The sequence below is a fragment of the Denticeps clupeoides genome, chromosome 3 (assembly GCF_900700375.1).
Source record: "Denticeps clupeoides chromosome 3, fDenClu1.1, whole genome shotgun sequence".
Classification (NCBI taxonomy): Eukaryota; Metazoa; Chordata; class Actinopteri; order Clupeiformes; family Denticipitidae; genus Denticeps; species Denticeps clupeoides.
The window spans coordinates 19377828-19396101 of NC_041709.1; the positions used below are offsets into that span (position 1 = coordinate 19377828).

General features: G+C 43.3%; 2 protein-coding genes across 2 annotated transcripts; one reads left to right on the plus strand and one right to left on the minus strand.

The window, feature by feature from the left end:
- Positions 1-924: 924 nt before the first annotated feature.
- On the minus strand, positions 925-14531 carry lrrc8aa (leucine rich repeat containing 8 VRAC subunit Aa). Its single transcript, XM_028974635.1, has 4 exons — positions 14391-14531; positions 5476-7266; positions 3381-3702; positions 925-1915 (listed from the first exon to the last, which is right to left on the minus strand). Exons 2-4 carry the CDS (start codon positions 7254-7256, stop codon positions 1640-1642), a joined length of 2379 nt encoding a protein of 792 aa, XP_028830468.1. The 5' UTR covers positions 7257-7266; positions 14391-14531; the 3' UTR covers positions 925-1639.
- A 55-nt stretch (positions 14532-14586) lies between these two features.
- Positions 14587-15616, plus strand: dnlz (DNL-type zinc finger). The gene is made up of 3 exons (XM_028974646.1): positions 14587-15059; positions 15141-15280; positions 15353-15616. The coding sequence occupies exons 1-3, from the start codon at positions 14802-14804 to the stop codon at positions 15516-15518; spliced, it is 564 nt and encodes a 187-aa protein (XP_028830479.1). The 5' UTR covers positions 14587-14801; the 3' UTR covers positions 15519-15616.
- Positions 15617-18274: the final 2658 nt, after the last annotated feature.

Here is an 18274-nt window from a genome sequence, read left to right on the forward strand (position 1 = left end):
GCTTCCTTACCCACTAGGTCAACACTCCTCCTAAAATGCACACTCACCAAATAAACCCTAGTCCTAGACTAACCCGCCTTCAATTAAGCACTTCGTTAAAAAAAAAAAGAAGTCTAATGAATTACTGTTCCATTTATGTAGATTTACACTTGTACACCATGGGCCTTTTACCTTATAGCTTTCATTATATTTGAGAAAGATTATTGCGGCACGTCTGAATGATTGCCTGTGATGAGAGTCTTCTGCATACCAGGGTATTGCATGTGTTTGCAGAGCATGACCTTTGGTTAGACTCTGTCCCTGAGAACTGGCTAAAACAAGTCAAGACAAATCAGGGGACCGTGGTCAAAGCTCAGCTCTCGTTTGGGAAACATCGTGACTATACCGGAGCATCACCAACGTCTGTGGGTTTGTCACAGGCTTTTGATCGGAGTGTAAATTGCTTACCGCACTTATATTAAATGAAAGTGAAGTGATTGTCATCATGAAAAACACTTCAACACAGTGAAATGTGTCCTCTGAGCAGTGGGCAGCCATGACAGGCACCCGGGGAGCAGTGTGTGGGGACGGTGCTTTGCTCAGTGGCTCATTCAAACCGGCAACTGTTTACGGGGCCGCTTCCTTAACCACTAGGTTAATAAAATAACTTATTTGATTTAAAACAATGCAAATACGGTAATAAGAACAGATGGTGGAAACCCCCAAGCCATGACAGAAGTCAGCAGAAGCCTGTTGATGACCCCAGTCAGTCAGTCTGGACTCGCAAATTCGTTTAGAAAAATGTAGTCTCAGTTCCTGTGCTAATTGGAAAACTCATGCAGCCAGTTTTCCATGCTCTGAGTTCAGACAGACAGACACTTGTCTGGTATGAATGAAGCTTTTCATTAAACTATCTGTGCAAGAAAACAGAGAGAAGTCAAGACAGAGAGTACAGAAGAAGTGTTTCATTGGCTTACAGCACATACTCTGTGTGTATGTACGTATACATGTATAACATACAGTCTTAGATGCTCTGAATAAATTTGCGATGTTCATTACACATCACCCATGCCCTTCTGGTAGTAACATAAAACACAATAGAAATGCTAATACAAAAAAAAAAAACGTATGTTCTGCCAGTTTAAAATAACATAAAACCAGTACATTCCAGTATAAGACTATTAAGGCCATTTAGTTAAAAAAACAAAACAAACAACGTCAAAATCATACTGAAAATCATTGCCACCTGGCTCAGTCTCTTAAACACGTCTTGAGCAACTTTCCTGCACGTGAATGTGGATAAAAACATGCACCAAATGAATAAAATATGAAATGTCTGACTAACTCCCAGCCAGCATAGCTACAAAACAAGAGTGAAAGTGTGTGTGTGTGTGTGTGTGTGTTAGGAGAAATTTATCAAGAGTCTGTGGCTCAGGGAGTGTGTGAGATGCGCAAGCATTTCAGAGTGGAGCACACATACACACACACACCCCTTGATTAGATTGTGTGTAGTTTGGTTTCATAGGTCTGTAGGTGGCAGTGAACGAGACTGAAAATTTCCACCAATTTGGCACATTCCCCCAACAGAAGAAAAAAAAAAAAAAGGGAGCAACAGGCCAGCGCTAAAAACCCCTCCGTCTGTCTTTGGCCCATTTGGTCCTCAGGCCTGTTCCTTCTCTGCCCTCCACAGCTGCTCTTTGACCTCGGTGGGCAGTGTGTTGAACAGGTCCTCCTCCACGATCAGCCCCGAGCGCTTCAGCAGTCGGCACTCGGCGAGCTCTACCGGCAGCCCTTCCAGGCGGTTTCCCCGCAGCTCCAACTGCGTAAGCCCAGTCAGCTCTCCGAAGCGCGATGGTAACGTCGTCAGGCAGTTGTTTCCCAAGTTCAGCGTCCGCAGTTTCCGGCACTGGAACAGCTCGGGAGGGAGAGACTCGATCTGGTGGGTCACACAGACAGGGAGGTTAGGTGTGAACGTCGCCTATCCTACAGAATCCCTCTACTAACAGGAGTGTAACTCTGGTTTATATTGCATATAATAATAATAATGAGATATAACATTAAAATCATTGGCTGGTGAAATGTGGCAGCCAATTACCTTTGATTGCTTAGAAATAGATCACAACCTCAGGACAATACAAACTAACTGTTGGGAGCACATCTTATTTACCTCACACAAGATTATTACAAAAGATTGTTTAAAACAGTGAGAGACTAATGTAAGAAACTGCTCCTTCCTGTGGTCCTGAGGTCCCTCCTGGTATAAAAACAATGCCATAAAGCAGTGGTTCTCAACCCTCGGGCCGCATGCGGCCTGTCACAACTGCAAATGCGCTCTGACAGATTTAAAACAATCAACTAACGATCAAAATGGACAAAATTTGTTATTAGAGGAGAAAAAAAGATGTGAGGAAAATACTAATGAAACAAAAAGAGTCGTTGCAACTTCATTGTGCTGTTACTCCTTTTGAGCCGAATTTCACCAAATTGGTCGGCTCCCGACAACATCAGGTGTCCCATTAATGGTAAGTATAATTATACTCTCTAATGATAATAATACATCTAATTGTAATAATTTTAGATTATTTGAACCTGGACATAGTGCGGCCCACTGCAAAAAAAAGGTTGAGAACCACTGCCATAAAGAGAGACGACACTGACCTGGTGGTCAGTATTGTCAGATTGGATGGACATTTTGACACAATTGCTTGTTAAGAAAAGGCATTGAGGAAAACAATTGTTATTTAAAATAGTGGGCTAAATGAACTGCTTGCATTACTTTGCACATGACATATAGGGTTAAAACTGTCCAGATTTGAATGGTCCTGAATCAGGAAGAAGGGTGCATGAAACTGCATAAAATCATAACTAGGGGGTCCAGTCATTGTAAACTTTGTTAATTAAAAAAGTAATTAAACATATATATTCAACACGCTCCCTTCAACGTTCGCACTCAAATCTCCTCCACATAATCTCTCCATTTCAAACCTGCATATCTTGTAATGAAAAGGGCCATTTAAATAAAATGTATTATTATTGGGGTAAATATGGGGTAAATAAAATAATGTGTGTGGTGTTTGTTTCTCTAGCAAATAGTCCACTTTTGTTTGTATCTCCCCATTTCTGTAACTCCTGACATCCGCAGAAAATGCTTGAGTCTATTTTAACATCCTGAAAATAGGGTTAAGAATTGCCATCACCACATTTGATGCAGTGGCTTTCTGCTAAAATCCGCCAGGGCTGTTATTACCGCATCCTGCAATTGATGCATCTTTATTTAGCTCCCTTACTTTCATCTGCCTTTCTCTTTTCATCCCACACATGTTATTAGTCAGGTCTAAGATACAAACAGAAGTCAGAAATAGAAAACAGACGGGAAAGAGAAGACCTGTGTAGAACCATACCCTGTTGGCAGTAACTGCCAGGTACTGGAGGTTCTGGAGGAAGCCGATGTCTGGGTGGATGCTGGTCAGGTTGTTGTGGCTCAAGTCGAGGAAGCGCAGCTTCCTGCAGAAGAACAGCTGGCTGGGTATTTTCTCAATCTTGTTGCGGTTCAGGTAGAGTCGCTCCAGGTTTGTGAGCGTGCCAATCTGGATCGGGATGTAGGCAATCTGGTTGTACCACAACTTTAGACAGACCAGTCGATGGAGATGCTGGAAGCTGATTATTTCCTCGATGGTCTTCAAGTTGTTGTCCTTCAAATCTATCTCCTGTAGATTATGCAGGCTGTGGAAGACAAAACAAAGCACTGTTTCTTCAGACCATTCTGAACTCTGACACCCAAAGATACATGGGAGCCCATGGTCCTTATCTAAAAAGAAATCTTATTTTATTTTTAAGTGAGTGCCATTCTCTGATCAATTAGACACAAAATCTGGTTACTCGGTCAATGATGAGGCTTTTGCTGTTTAATAATTAAATAATTAATAGAAATTCGATAAAAATGGATTATGAAGAGTACATTTGAGCAGAGTTTATCAACATTACAATAACACGTATAGCCAGTACCAGTCAAAAGTTCCAACGCACCTATTCATTTCTGGGTCTTGCATTTTCTACATTATGAAACAAATGTGAAGTCACAGGACTATGAAACAACTATAAATTGAACATTTAAGTCTTTCCAAATCAGGGAGTTTTTGCTGTGATTGCAGCATTTCACCCTCTTGTCTTCTCGACAACGGGGACTGTTTCCAACAGCCCCAAGGTTTATTATGCTGAACACTTTCACTTTGCAGTGAGCAAAGCAGCCATGAAGGCAAAAAACAGATTCAAACATACTTCCCTTCATACATACTTCATACTTCAATGGCTTCCATTCTAGCCACAGAGTAGGCGTGTCCAACCTTTTAACCGGTAAACCGTTTTTACACCGGACAAGGGACACACTGCGCTCTGGCTAGTGCTCGTTCGCTCCTTCAAAACACACTCATAAAGCAGGAATGGAGAAAAACGGATCTTTATAAGCCTCTGAGTGCCAAGAGATCTACAACATGACATTATAGTCTTACCGGGAGTTTAGAAAGCCCCGCCCACTTTTGCACTGAGAACACATGCCGCGTTCGGTGTGAAAGCGGCTGTAGTGTGAGAGGTGGGTCATATAGCATCATTCATGATATTAAAGGCTAATTTTTTTTAGCCTGCGGGGGGAAAAAATGTTTGCTAGTTTCATGGCATAAAGACATCACACCATTATTCAGCACATAATGTGCGGCACATAGCTATTAAAGTTGTGACTATGGAAGGTGGAAGCGGTACTGCTGAAGATTTTATTTCCCAAAAAGCAGCAACTTCACTGTTTATTAATTTGGATACAAACAAGCAGATAAAGACCAGACCACGGTAATATGCAAAAAGTGCCAGAAGCCTGTAAAATCGAAAGGGGATGCTATGAAATCAAAATGTTTAAGCAGCTCATAAACACTGAACGGAAAAATCCAGCCGGACACAATTTTCAGGTCTCGAAAGAGGAAGTGTTCGGGGAAAAGAGGACGTCTGGTCACCCTACATAAGGACTCTTCACCTAAAGTATAAACTGCCTGGTTGCAATTTTTATTGCATTGTTGCTGATAAAGCGCTACCGGAGTTGCACATTTCAGTGAAACAAAAGGTGGCAGACAAGTTAACAAATGTGAGCCACTTCTCCACAACTACATATCTGCGGTCCAGCAAAACCTGTGAACCTTACCTATATTGTACTTTAAAAGCATTTACAAAGTTAAACTTTGGTGCCATTTTACGCAAGACTGAATAGACAGAATTGAACATTTATACAGCGATTTAGAGATTGATATATATTATGTATTGCAATATAGCTTAAAAATATCACACTATATTTTCCAGCCATAATGCCTAGCCTTAGGTAGTGTAGTATCCAAATGAACCCATGTGTGTATCACAGCAGTTTAGAAATCTGTTTATTTTTCCAAATTAATATATTTTACTGAGTAAATGTGAAAAATTCTGATACACCATAGTAACGATAAGAACACAGCTCACCTGAATATGGAGTGCGGGATCCTCTCCAAGTCACAGCGAATCAGCTCCAGCTCTGTCAAGTTAACCATCTTCTTCAGGCTGTTGAGCACCATGAGTTTGGTTCCCTCATTGTTAATGGACAATTTCTGCAGGTGCACCCCAACGTCAGTCACCACCTGAGGAAGCTTGGTCAGGTTGCTCTTCAGCCTCAAAACCTTGAGCCTCTTCAGCTCACGCAGTCCGTCGATCACAATGTAGCGATTGTTGTCGGCACTAAGATTCCCAGTCAAGTGGAGCTCGCTGAGGTTCTTCAAGCTATAGATCCACAGTGGAATCTCCTTAATATCAGTGAACTTGATGTGCAAGGACTTGAGGTTCTCCCGCAAAAAGGCAAGAGCTGGGGCTTCTATCTTGGCTGGTGTGTGATACAGCCAAAGCTCCCTGAGGTTGGACAACTGGGCGATGATTGGTGGGATGGTCACGTCTGGAATGAGTTCAAGCTTCAAAACCTCGAGTTCCAGAAGGTCAAAGACTGTGTCTGGGATGCCGCTCAACATGAAAAGGTGGAGCTCCAGCTTCTCTTGTGAGTTCTTCGTGATCCTCTGGCGAAGCTTCTCTAGTGTCCATTCATTGTTCAGATTCAGCTGTCGCAGCTTGTTTTCGCTGACCTCTGAGAGGAAGACGGCAAATCGTTTGGAGTAGAGGGGATCATACTGGTCAATCATGTGCAGCATGAAGGCAAAGTCGTTTTTAACATCAGGGATGTCACTGTAGCTGCTCTCCTCGCGAATGGATTCAAACGAGTATTTCTTGAGGGAGCGTCTCAACATCCAGAAAAGAGTGTACATGCAAATGAGTCCATAGACACCCACCAGGATAATGTAGAAGCCAGCAAGGATCCGGAAAAGTGTGGCTAATGGATGGGCACAGTTGTAAACCCTGTAACCTGTAAGTTTCTCTATATCAACATCACACACCACTCTGAAGTTGATGAAGCCCACGTAGTAAATTGTGTAGCACATAATGATCATAAACTTAATGACCTTGATTATGCTCTGTCGGATGTAGAGTCGATACACGATGTCGCCTTCCTCCACATGGATGCGAAACTTCTTGACCTTTTCAAACAGCGCCTTGGCCTGCTCCCCTTCCTTCTTGTCCAGTACGCCTGTGTCGGACCGATCCACAATGCCCTGTTCAATGCGCGACTTTGTACGCTGGAGCATAGGCACACTGGCCTCCACATCCTCACTCAGCGATGAGGCCTTCTTGTCCATTGAGCCATTCTTCCCCAGGGGCTTAGGGTCACTCTCCTCGACAACGGTCTCGGAGAGGGCGCGCGTGGTCCATGGTGAGTCAAAGCACTTGAGAAGAATGGAGACAAAGTGCTCCAGCTTGGAACTGGTACGTGGAAACTTGAACCAGAAATTGCTGCATGCAAGAAAGATGAGCGTGTGCAGGAGCACCAAGTAAGGGAAGTACTTGGCGAACCAGTGGAGCTTGTTCTCGTAGCACACGGCATCCACAAAGTTGTACTGGTGGCGGTCAAGGTCGTACTGGATGCCACGTGGCTCATCGTTAAGAAAGGCACTGGTGTTCAGGTGTTTGCAGGTGACATTCTCTACCCACTTGCAGGGCAGGCAGATCATTTTGTCCTGGGTGACCTGCAGGGTTCCGCCAAATACAGCAATCATCAGCATGATGATGGAGATGTAGTCGTTGAAGACGTCCCACCATGGTTTCAGGATGCGGTAGGCCGGCTGAGTGTCGGCAAAATACCGCAGCTCAGTGATGGGAATCATGATGGTTTATCTGAGAAGATAAAGACAGAAAGCGTGATTAAAATAACCAAGCAGTGAGCGACAGTTAGAAGCATCTACAGCCGCGGGCAAACGTTTTGAGAATGACACAAATTCAAAGGCTTTTATTAACCATTACATCAAATGTATGCAAAAAGTGTTCTTGGATGGTTTGGAGAAGTTGCTGTTGGAGAACCTTTTGGTACCATTTTTTATTCATTATTTTCTTCTCCAGACAATAATTTTTCCAGATTCCCCAAACAATTGGAAAAGGATTTCATCAGGGGAAAGGACTATTCCAGTTCTCAGCAGTCAAATCCCTGTACTTTTTGCAGAATATCGGTCTGTCCGTGATGTTCTTCCTCCTTGACACCTTCTTCACAACATTTGAACCTCTCTACTTGAAGTTTTACAATAAATGGTTGATTTAGTTGCAATCTTGCACGTGTTTCCAGGCAGGTAACCATGGTTAACAGAGGACGAATCGCCCTCCTTTTAAAGAATCCAGTCTCATTCTAACTCAGTCAGAATGACAGAATGATCTCCAGCCTTGTGCTCGTCAACACGCTCACTTGTGTTAAAGAAAGGATCACAGAAATTATTATTTTCATGGCAAAGAGGGACTTTGCAATTCATCTAATCACTATTCATAATGTTCAGGAGTATATGCAAACTTGCATAAAAACGGAAGTAGTAGACTTGGTGTAAACCAGTATTTGTGTCACTCTCAAAACTTTTGGCCACGACTGTACTAAGCTTGATGTGGGTACCTTCTGTGCATTCATAATTCATATTTCCAAATAATTAACATTTATCCCATTTTATAACAGCGTTAAATTGCAAATAATTCAGTATGCAACACTAAATTGACCCTGCCTGACTAGGAACACAGCCCCAAGTAGGAGTGATGAACATCCCACTAGATTTGGGAGCAAGGAGCACCCCAATAGATTTTTATTTTTTTTTGGTGTGCCAAAGCTCATTATTCCATACCAAATTGAACGTTTCAAACCAAGTGAATAACGGCAAGAACAGATAGGCCAAAATATTTTAATGCTTCCTTTGATGATATGTTCCTTGTTAATATATATACTAAATGCCAGTGCAAGTTGAATATTTAAGCCTGAGTGAGAACATTTTAAAAGAAAAATAAAGGAAGGGAATCAAAGCAATTTTCCCCAGAGGTTAGGGATGTTAAAATCCTTTGCCAACATTTCTTTCTCTGTTGTTCCATTGTGGCTTGATATACTTCTGCTCTTTGTAAAATGCCCCCCCCCAATTCTCCCATTATATACAAAACGATCAAACATCTTTATTGTGCACAATTTACTGCTATTTAAAAGCATCCAGGATTCCCAGATGAATTGGAATAATGTGCAGATCAATATTTTATGGAGTCATACATTACCACTCATAAATTACACCCCCTCCAGCAGTTTTTTTTCTCCCTATGAAGGTTTCCCTACATACCACATTCCTTAAATAATTATAAGCAGACTGAAACTTGTGACGGGAAAGCAGCTGGAGTCAAGAGAACCCTGCTCGGGGACATCATATCTGATGAATACACGGGAGTCTCGATCTGAATCGGACATGTGGAGTGTAGGTGGTGCTGTGCCAAGCCTCTTTTAGCAGTGTGTGCTAAAATTATTTCCAGCATGTGCCTGTTTTGCTGTGTACCTGGCCATTTTATAACACATCTTTCCCAGAAATTCACTCACATTACGTCCAGCACACTTAAAAACCATCAGAGAACAGTGCTATACGCCATTAAAAGAAGGCTTTTCAGGAACCACATACAGAAACAAACTGACTATTTGAGCAAGGCCATGTTGTGTGTGTGGGTGGGGGGCTTGATTGCGGCACAGTGCTTTGTCCAAAAGTGTGTGTGTGCGTTTGTGTGTGTGTGTGTGCACTGCGTGCATCGTCTGAATTACGTAGCCCTGAAGGCTCTTTTTCTTCTGTCCCTCTCCGATCATTCCTTCAGTTCTGACTCCCCATGTTCCTGGGAAAGTTTTTCTAAAATTTTATTGCAAAGAGAAAACAAGAACATATGCAAGACGTTGGCGAAGCACTCACTGTGCAACAGAAATAGAAACCATCCAAAAATAGCTGCAAGAGAACAACTGGGACTAGTAAAAGCTTATTAGTGTACAGACAATTGATTAATTCTGCTTGGAAATCCTTTCCTGGACGTTCACATGGTGGTCCAAGTCAGACGAGTCAGATGTTTCATCTCAGAACCTTACACCTAGGATTAGGCACAGTGTGTTCTCCATCCACAGACATTATAGGTACGTCAATTCCTGCTTTCTATATTAATTAATTGATGTGTGTATAAATAAATAAAAACACACACTGGGCTATGATCATTTTTATTTGTGATTAATGGCATTTCTGTGCACAACGCTCAGTAATTACATTGTAAATATTCTTTCTTTATCTTTATTGTCATTGTACAATGTTTTATTGTTACAATTAAGTTTTTAAGTCCAATTGTCCAGTGCAGTACAAAAACAAAACAGTTCCCCAAGTTGGGGTGACCAGATTTGAGCTTGTGAAAGTGCCAGGGGGGCAGGGGGTAATGAGCAATACTTAACACTAGCACGAGCGAACCCTGCTTGGGGACATACAGTACAGGCCAAACGTTTGGACACACCTTCTCATTCGATGTGTTTTCTTTATTTTCATGACCATTTACATTGGTAGATTCTCACTGAAGGCATCAAAACTATGACTGAACACATGTGGAGTTATGTACTTAACAAAAAGTGGGACCTGGCCTCGACAGTCACCGGACCTGAACCCAATCCAGATGGTTTGGGGTGAGCTGGACCGCAGAGTGAAGGCAAAGGGGCCAAGTCGCCAGCTCGACCCAAACCCAGCAAGATTTACAGCAGATTTACACGCGAGGTGTGTGTTGCTCGGACTGCTGCCTTATGACTGGGTTCTGATTCATGCCGTGACAGAACTTTTTCCCGCTACTTCCATAGTGCGGCTTCCTTGCGAAACAAGGTTGGGAAGCCTGCTCCTGGTTACTGGAGCTTTGGCACTAGCTTCCAAAGGGCTTTTAGTCTATACCTCATGCCTTTATCGACATCTTTGGTATCTTCCCTGACTTTATAAAAATGCTGTCCATCACTTACAGTCTGCGTTGCCAGAATGGAAAACATAAAGCACATTCTCCGGTGGAGAGATTGCTGGATCTTGTCGGCCTAGATTATACTGTAAGATCACTGGACAAACCTAATATTTATTTATTCTATTATTTATTTTTGCATGTCCTGGTAAAACAATATGTCTGGTCACCCTAACCAAACACAGAAACGAAGTGTGTCTGTTGTTGTGCCGCTAGTTCCACTCTGTTTCCATTTTTCGGTTTTCGATCTGCCACTTCTTTTCTTTTTTGGTTCATGTGAGACCCGTAATGACGCCCATCCCAAGCCAGTACTGATCAACACACCTCCCCTCCTGTGACCCAGGGTTTATATTAGGCCTGCACGATTTGGGGAAAAGACATATTGCAATTATTGAGATCAATATTGCGATTTGCGATTGCGATATGATAAAGGGCACTTGCTTGTATATCAATGAAAAGTCGCATACAAATTACTAATAGTGAAATGTTTAATTTCAAAGTGAAACTTACAAACTACTTATAACAACTTGAAATGCCCAGTGCTTTCATACAATATTCTACAAAATTAAATAATCACAAAAAACTCTTTAAATTATTGTCGAACGACAAACCCTGGTAAGGCTAAACAACTGTTTTGATTATATTTGGCCATTATAAAATCCCGTATTACAGTTCTTACGTTTAACCAAAATGTTGTTTGGAGGTGACTTGAACACAGGGATGCATAGCTTTGCTAGCTTAGCTAAGATTGAGATTTGTAAACTGAGGTGAATTTCTTTAGGAAACCTTTAAAGTTTGAGAAAAGTTAACTAAACAGCTAAGAACAGTCTAAATAGTTAATGCCTACGTTTAGCCAAAACGTAGTTTGGAGGCTGACTTGAACACAGGAATGCATAGCTTTGATAGCTTAGCCTAGCTTAGCTAAGGTTAAGACTTATAAAACGGGATTTTATAATGGCCAAATATATTCAAAACAATTGTCCAGCCTTACCTATGAAATGTAATCCCCGGGATCTGGTTTGGAGCATACAGAGGTTGAAGTGAAGTGAGACTTCAGTCGGCTCGCAAACTTTGAGAGAATGGATCGGATATGTTGGCAATTTAATCTATGTACTAATCATTTAAATCGCAGCTTTTTGCATTCATGTAATTGCACAGACTGACATCGCGATTACGATTGCGATTAGATTAATCGTGAAGCACTAGTTTATATACAAGTTCAGGGCCAGACTTTAAAAATAAAATAAAACCATGATAAAGAAAACGGTCAAATAACTGTCGGTGTGGTTTTAAATAATACATTAACACCATTATCACACGTCCGAGTATGACTGGCCTACTCTGTAATAATTAATTTTTTGAATGATTGATAACTCAAAAACTGATTGATAACTCAAAATACTACACAGCGTGGGTGTGAGAGAAAATGTTGCTGGGTGTTCCGCAAAGCTGAAGCAAGGAATGCATTTCCACCACAAACACAACAGATTCATTAGCGGTAAACCATAAAAGGAAAAGGTTTAACCTTTAATGAGCAAATGCCAGAGCCCATGGATCCAATTAACAAAAACTGAAACATCCAGCTAAATCCACATAAATGCCGGGTCAATGTGAATTCAATGAGCGGGTAAAACACTCGCCTACCAACCAGACGACCACCAAGTCACTGGTTCGAACCCCATTTCCTGAGCAAGACACTCAACCAGGAGGGGTACTGTCCCTGTAACTTGTCTCGTACCTTCCCGATCCTGTAGCTGGAGGCTCCTTAACGTTGGTTAATTAGGATCAGGCGATCGTTATCGGCATAATGAACCAGGAACTGCCAGGAACAAGAACCCCAGCTTTAAACGAATACGATGTAAGGACTTATTTGCATCCCAGTATTTGCTTTTTTTTTGGTGCGGTTTCTCATGACTAGTTGTAACTTCTCATTTAATTTACATTAGCTAAGATACGTGTTTTATTATAGTAATATTAATGTGGTAACACACAACTGGCCCTGAAACAACCGCCTTCACTACAAGAGAGAGGGGGGATGATTCCAACTATACTATGTACTTTAAATAAGTAATAAAAAAAGAAGCTATAACTGTACCACCTCCAGGCCAGGTCACAAACACTAATTACTTCTGTGGCTTTTTTGGGGCACCGCTTCCTCCCTGTAACTACTGAATGAACAGGAGAAGCTGTGTGTGTTGGGAGGGAAAAGCCGAGCCCCGACTCCCTCATTCACTAAACACTCATAAAAACCAGGACACCGGCTGCCATCTTACTCTTCCGCTGTATGCATGTTGGATCATGTTTTACCAAAAAAACACAAACCTCTGCATCTGCACTGCCTTTGTTTTGCCGTGCATTCATTTATTTCTTCCGCATTAAAAAAGGGCTACAGAAAAAAAAAGTTAGAGCATCGACGACGAGGAAAACTATTTGACGTCCTTGAAAGCGTCCTTGAGGCAGGTCGAAATCATCCCAAACAAAAGAGTTTTTTTTTTTTTTTTTAAGGCGGCTGCCTGCTACGCTGTGCAATGCTTTCTGATGAAACAGGAGATTAATCTCTACTCATATTGTGTACTGTGAGCCAGAAAAATTCACTTTTAGTGAACAGTAACAGACTGAGCTTTGTGTCGTGGAGGTAGCTGAAAGGCTGGTAGCCATTAAAGCGCCCGAGTAACTTTACTGCTTTAGAGGTGCTCAACAAACGCAGCAAGCAACACAGCGACGGCTCATCCTGCGGCCAGACTTCTCTTTCTTCTACTGGAAGTTCCGACCAGTGAAGACTGCACAACCGCCATCTTTGTGGTTTAGATGGGACTGTTTGGAACTTTTTGGAGTCCTGAATGGTTCAGACATTCCAGTTCAACCAGTTCCATGTCCAACTAATAAAAAGAAACACAATGTGGCCCACAAACTCCTAAAGACAACAATTCCATTCAGTTTAGAACACATTCATATTCTATTTTGTATAATATAGGTGGTGATATCTTGTTTTTATGGGCAGGGAGAAACTCAAGGGAAAGTGGGCATAAACTTATCCTACCTTTAAAGAGAAACACATGTACTGTAATTTCAGCTACATGGCACCACAAGAGAAATAAACTGCAGTTCCTTCACCCTGCTCATGTCAAGGTGGTAGGGTGGTAGTAGCCACCTATGAACCAAAAGACCCAGGTTATAATCCTGCTTACTAGCACTGTGTCCCTGAACAAGACACTTAACCCTACGTTGCTCCAGGGAGACTGTCCCTGTACCCTTGATTAGCGGTGGGCAGCCAGGAAAGGTGCCCAGGGGGCAGCGTGTGGTGACGGGACCTCGGTGGCACCTTGACGGTTGGGGGGGATCTGAACCCGAACCCGTGTTACGAATTGGCTTCCTTACCCGCCAGGGCCTCCCAGGCGGCAGGTGGGTTCCTGCTCCTCACACGGCACCATGAGAACAGCATGCTGCTGGCCATCCAGCTTTGTCTCACGTCAAGCCCAGTAAGTAATAACTTACTCAAACCCAACTTACTACCATTGTGTCCCTGAGCAAGACACTTAACCCTAAATTGCTCCAGGGGGACTGTCCCTTTAACTACTGATTATCCTGATTTGTCGCTCAGGATAAGGGCGTCTGATAAATGCTGTAAATGTAATGTATGTACCCAGCGCGGAAGATTGGAAGTAATTTACTTTAACGCCACAACGCCGACCGGACACTGACGTCTCTGTTTCAAGACATCGGTGGGGTTCACTTCGGTCCGGGCGACATAAGGACGCCGACGAGGCCACCGGGATCCGAAGGGAGCCTGTCCGAACCCGCTAGCGGGCCACGCAGCGAGGGCGCCGCCAACGACCGACCCCGCCTCGCCGCCTCCATCCCCTGCGGGGCAAATTAGGGGGGGTCGCTTCACGGAACTTTAAATGGGTTCCTTTTGTTCGTTCTCGGAAGCAACAGCTGGCAGCCTCACCCCGGAACACCATAAAAAAAATCTCCCGCCGACGGGCCGCGCCACTCACCGGCTCCGTCGCTGGCCGCGCCTCGTCCTTCCGCCGCACATAACCGTGACATTTCCCGCCCGGCCGCGGGCAGCTCGCCGTGTTCCCCCTCGCTCCGCAGCCAGAAAACAGCCCCGTGGAGCGCGCGCGCGGCCCCGCCCCGGAAGCTGCGTCAGAAGCGGCTCCGCCCCGGAAGTTACGTCAGACGCGGCCAATGGCGGTGCCGCCGCGGCGGCAACCCGATCGTGGAAACAACACGAACACGCACTTAAAACTGCCGCCGGTTATGCCCCGCTGATTTTTTTAAGGAAATATAGAGCACAAAATAAAACGTACTTACTCGTAGCCGTCGACTTGTTACTGACGTCATTAGACTGCGACGCCAACACGCGCGTTTTACCAGCCGACGGAAACGTCTGAGAAGCGGCGGCTATGTTACCGACGGCTTCTGTTTTCTTCTCCTGTCGACCGAGGCTTGCCCAACTCTGTAGGACAGGATCTGTTAGAAGGTTCGTTCCCGCCACGGCACCCGGGTTTCGTCCCTTCCGTCCGGCCGCGGAGCCTCTGCGCGGATGCGGACGGCCGGGCGCTGCGTCTCGCCACGACACTTTCTCCAGCTCGGCCTGCCTCGGGGGCGAAGCAATCGGCGACGTCCAGTCCAGACAGTATCACCTGGTTTACACGTGTAAAGTGAGGAAGGATCGTTGCTCGTTTGTGTGGAGTGTTTGTGCGCGGCCTCGGTGACGCTGTCCGGTTCTGTTGCCTTCGCAGGTGTGTTCCACCCGCTCTATGAAGAGAATATCCAAGGTGGCCTATCACAACGGCGTCGTCATTGTGACATGCCCTGGTTGCAAGAACCATCACATCATAGCTGACAACCTGGGCTGGTTCTCTGACCTGCAGGGGAAGAGGTGACCCTGTCATTTCAACTTTGTATTCAGATTTAAATTAGTAGGCTCATGCGCTTTGTTCGTTCCTTGTAGGAACATAGAGGAGATCCTTGCAGCGAAAGGAGAGAAAGTGCAGAGGGTAGAAGGAGATTCGGCAATAGAGATTGTGTTGGAGGACTCCTTGAAATACAGAGCAGAGGACAAAGATGCCCGGGACCTTGTATCTCTGGCTCAAGCTTCTGAGGGAAAAAATGATTAGATAAGAATATAATTTTCTCATCTAATTAATTATTCATTTATATACATTGTATCATAAAGTGTGAATACGTGTTTTTATAAATATTACAGAAATCCTTATGTCCCCCTGGTGACGTTTTGTGTAATTTGTACATTCTTTTTTGCTGGGGGGGGGGGGGGGGGGGGGGGGGCAGTAAACAAGCAAACAATCACAATTAAAGCCGGGGCAATGTTTTGCAGGCGAATTATGGCCCATGTGGCCTTATGTCTTTCCTCTACCTCCCTTGTTTTTTTTGCTCCGCTCTGTCTTATGAGGTGCCGAACTCTGCTAGCATCAGTGTGTGAGAGAGACCGAGTGTGTTCGCTGAGCTCCGAGCTCAACTAGTTTTTTTTGTTTTTTTTAATAATCAAATGTCTGCATCGCGTGACACAAAAGATCGAGTAAACGATTTTATCGATTCCTTGTTGCAGCCCTTGTCAGCACATTTGACTATTTAAACAACTAAGTATTTAATAAGAATATTAAATTCATTCAGATCTAGGATGTTGTTATTTACGACCGCGCGGCGCTTTTTGAGCAGTAAGTATAATACTTGTTTGAACTTCCAACAGGCAACAGTGCCACTTACTGGTGCGGAGCGGCACTGCAGAGCTGCCTCCCTACACATACATGTCAGGCAGGTGATCGATCGTCGCAATAAAATTCTGTTTGATCCCAGTAATCAGCTGAGTACGGAGCACCCTAAGGGTCATGTAGTAGAAAGAAAAACTTTAGACAGAAACGGAGAAACGCGTTGTCTGCCGTAAAGCGTTTCAGTCGGACTGAGTGCCCATGCGCAGGAACACGGAAAGGAAGCACGCAGTACCACGTGACCATGCCGGAAGTGGGACTCATTTTCATGCCAAACACGAGTCCACTTTAAATTACACCCCTCTATTAATAAAATCACGGAATTATACATTTACCTGTTAAGTCTACAATAGCACATGGTTCTGTAAAGCCTTGTAATTTAGTGTATATTTCAACATGAGGCAATATTTTTTTTTTTACAGATTTCCAAACTCTTTCTAATAACGCTATGATCTCTTAACTCTGCAAGGAAATAGTTTCATCACAACAAAGATTTCAGAAATATGAGAATGTTCACGGACATCTAATCCATATCAATAAAGAATAACAAATGTTTACCTGATCTCTGCAAGTTTGTTTTTCACAGTATGTTTTCTAATGGTTCCATTATCTTGGTTCCATTTCGCGAACAAACCTGTAATCTAATTTGTGCCTTTTTACATTGGATTTTTCAGCTACTGTAGTAAACCTTGTCCATATTCAGTTTGTTGGTAATCTATTATGTTCTTTCTCAACTTGTTTAAGGGGGCATTGCCTACGTCCTGCCCAGGCATAGAACATTGGCCCCAATCACAGGGACAAAAACAATCCCTTTTACTTTTAGATCCTGCACTGTGGCTCAGCAGAATGGGGGCATGTATTCAGCCTATAAAACCATATTATCAATTATTTAACTCAGGATTTTCTTTGCTGTCCACATACCAAGTTAGGTGAAGTTTATTATAAATGAGATAAAAAAGTTGTGTAGATATAAATAAATTAGAGGTGGGCATAGATTAATTTTCTTAATCTAGATTAATCACACTGTAATCTTGGAATTAATCTAGAGTAATCTAAATTAATCTAGATTTACATTGCTAATTTGAAGTCTGCCGAAGACATTCAGAATATGTGTGCTACCCAAATAATGACTAAAAGTAAGTCTTTGAGAACGGGTTTCTCAAGCCAGGTGGCACATTAGACCAGGGGCTCATCTCCTGTTTCCAAAATGCATCACAAATTGCTTGAGAAAGCTGTTCTACTATGATAATTGGTGATGAAAATAAATTATGTTCAATAAGATGTACTTGTGTTTACCAACTGTTTATTCAGTTAAATAGCTGCATCCATGTTTCCACGTCACATTTGATGAGGTAATTTCACAGTTCGAAGACTCGTTCTCGCCCCCTACAGTGCAATTCAGCTAGGTATACACCCGCGCTAAAATATCAAGGTGAAAGTCATCATAGTGTAGCGGTTCTTCTTCTGCGTTGTGTAACTTTTTGATTTCGTTTCTTGAACCACAAATGATGAGCTGACACCCAAGAGATTTTCTGTGCAAAGACTCAATAAGAGTCTCACGTTAACGTAGCACGATAACGCCGATAACGGCCCACCACTAAAATAAATATTAACTGTAATACATTGACAAAGAAATTACAGTATGATGTGCAGGGAGCAATAACATTACACTATGAGGTAGATGGAGGGGACGCGCAAACGAGATTAATGAATCTTAGTGCAAGATTACAATTGAGACGGTTCAGCTGTTGGCAGTAGGGAAGAAGCAGTTGTTTAGTTGGGAGGTTCTCGATTTCACACTTCTGAACCTTCGTCCCGAGAGCAGAACTGTGAACAGTCTGTGTGTGTGTGGAGGCAGCTCTTCTCTGGACTCTGCAGTGGTAGATGATCTTCTCCACAGTTCTTACCACTCTCTGCAGTGCTGCTGTACCACAAGATGATGCAGTTGGTCAGCATGGTCTCTGCAATGCAGCTGTAGAAGCTGCTGAGGATCTTCGCTGACATGCCAAACTTCCTCGGCCTGCTCAGTAAGTACAGGTATTTAAAGCTGCTCACCCTCTCCACTTCAGGTTTGCAGATAAACCCTGGCTGATGAGGCCTCCTCTTCTTCCTCATGTCCACTACCATCTCCTTTGTGTTATCTGTGT

What these genes read in the sequence shown, in the direction of transcription:
- lrrc8aa (XM_028974635.1), bottom strand. Translation starts at nt 7,256, where the DNA reads ATGATTCCCATCACTGAGCTGCGGTATTTTGCCGACACTCAGCCGGCC. An exon ending in ATCCCGCACTCCATATTCAG is followed by an intron (nt 3,703 to 5,475) that starts GTGAGCTGTGTT and finishes TGTCTTCCACAG; the next exon opens with CCTGCATAATCTACAGGAGA. An exon ending in TGGCAGTTACTGCCAACAGG is followed by an intron (nt 1,916 to 3,380) that starts GTATGGTTCTAC and finishes GTGACCCACCAG; the next exon opens with ATCGAGTCTCTCCCTCCCGA.
- dnlz (XM_028974646.1), top strand. Translation starts at nt 14,802, where the DNA reads ATGTTACCGACGGCTTCTGTTTTCTTCTCCTGTCGACCGAGGCTTGCC. An exon ending in ACCTGGTTTACACGTGTAAA is followed by an intron (nt 15,060 to 15,140) that starts GTGAGGAAGGAT and finishes TTGCCTTCGCAG; the next exon opens with GTGTGTTCCACCCGCTCTAT. An exon ending in TCTGACCTGCAGGGGAAGAG is followed by an intron (nt 15,281 to 15,352) that starts GTGACCCTGTCA and finishes CGTTCCTTGTAG; the next exon opens with GAACATAGAGGAGATCCTTG.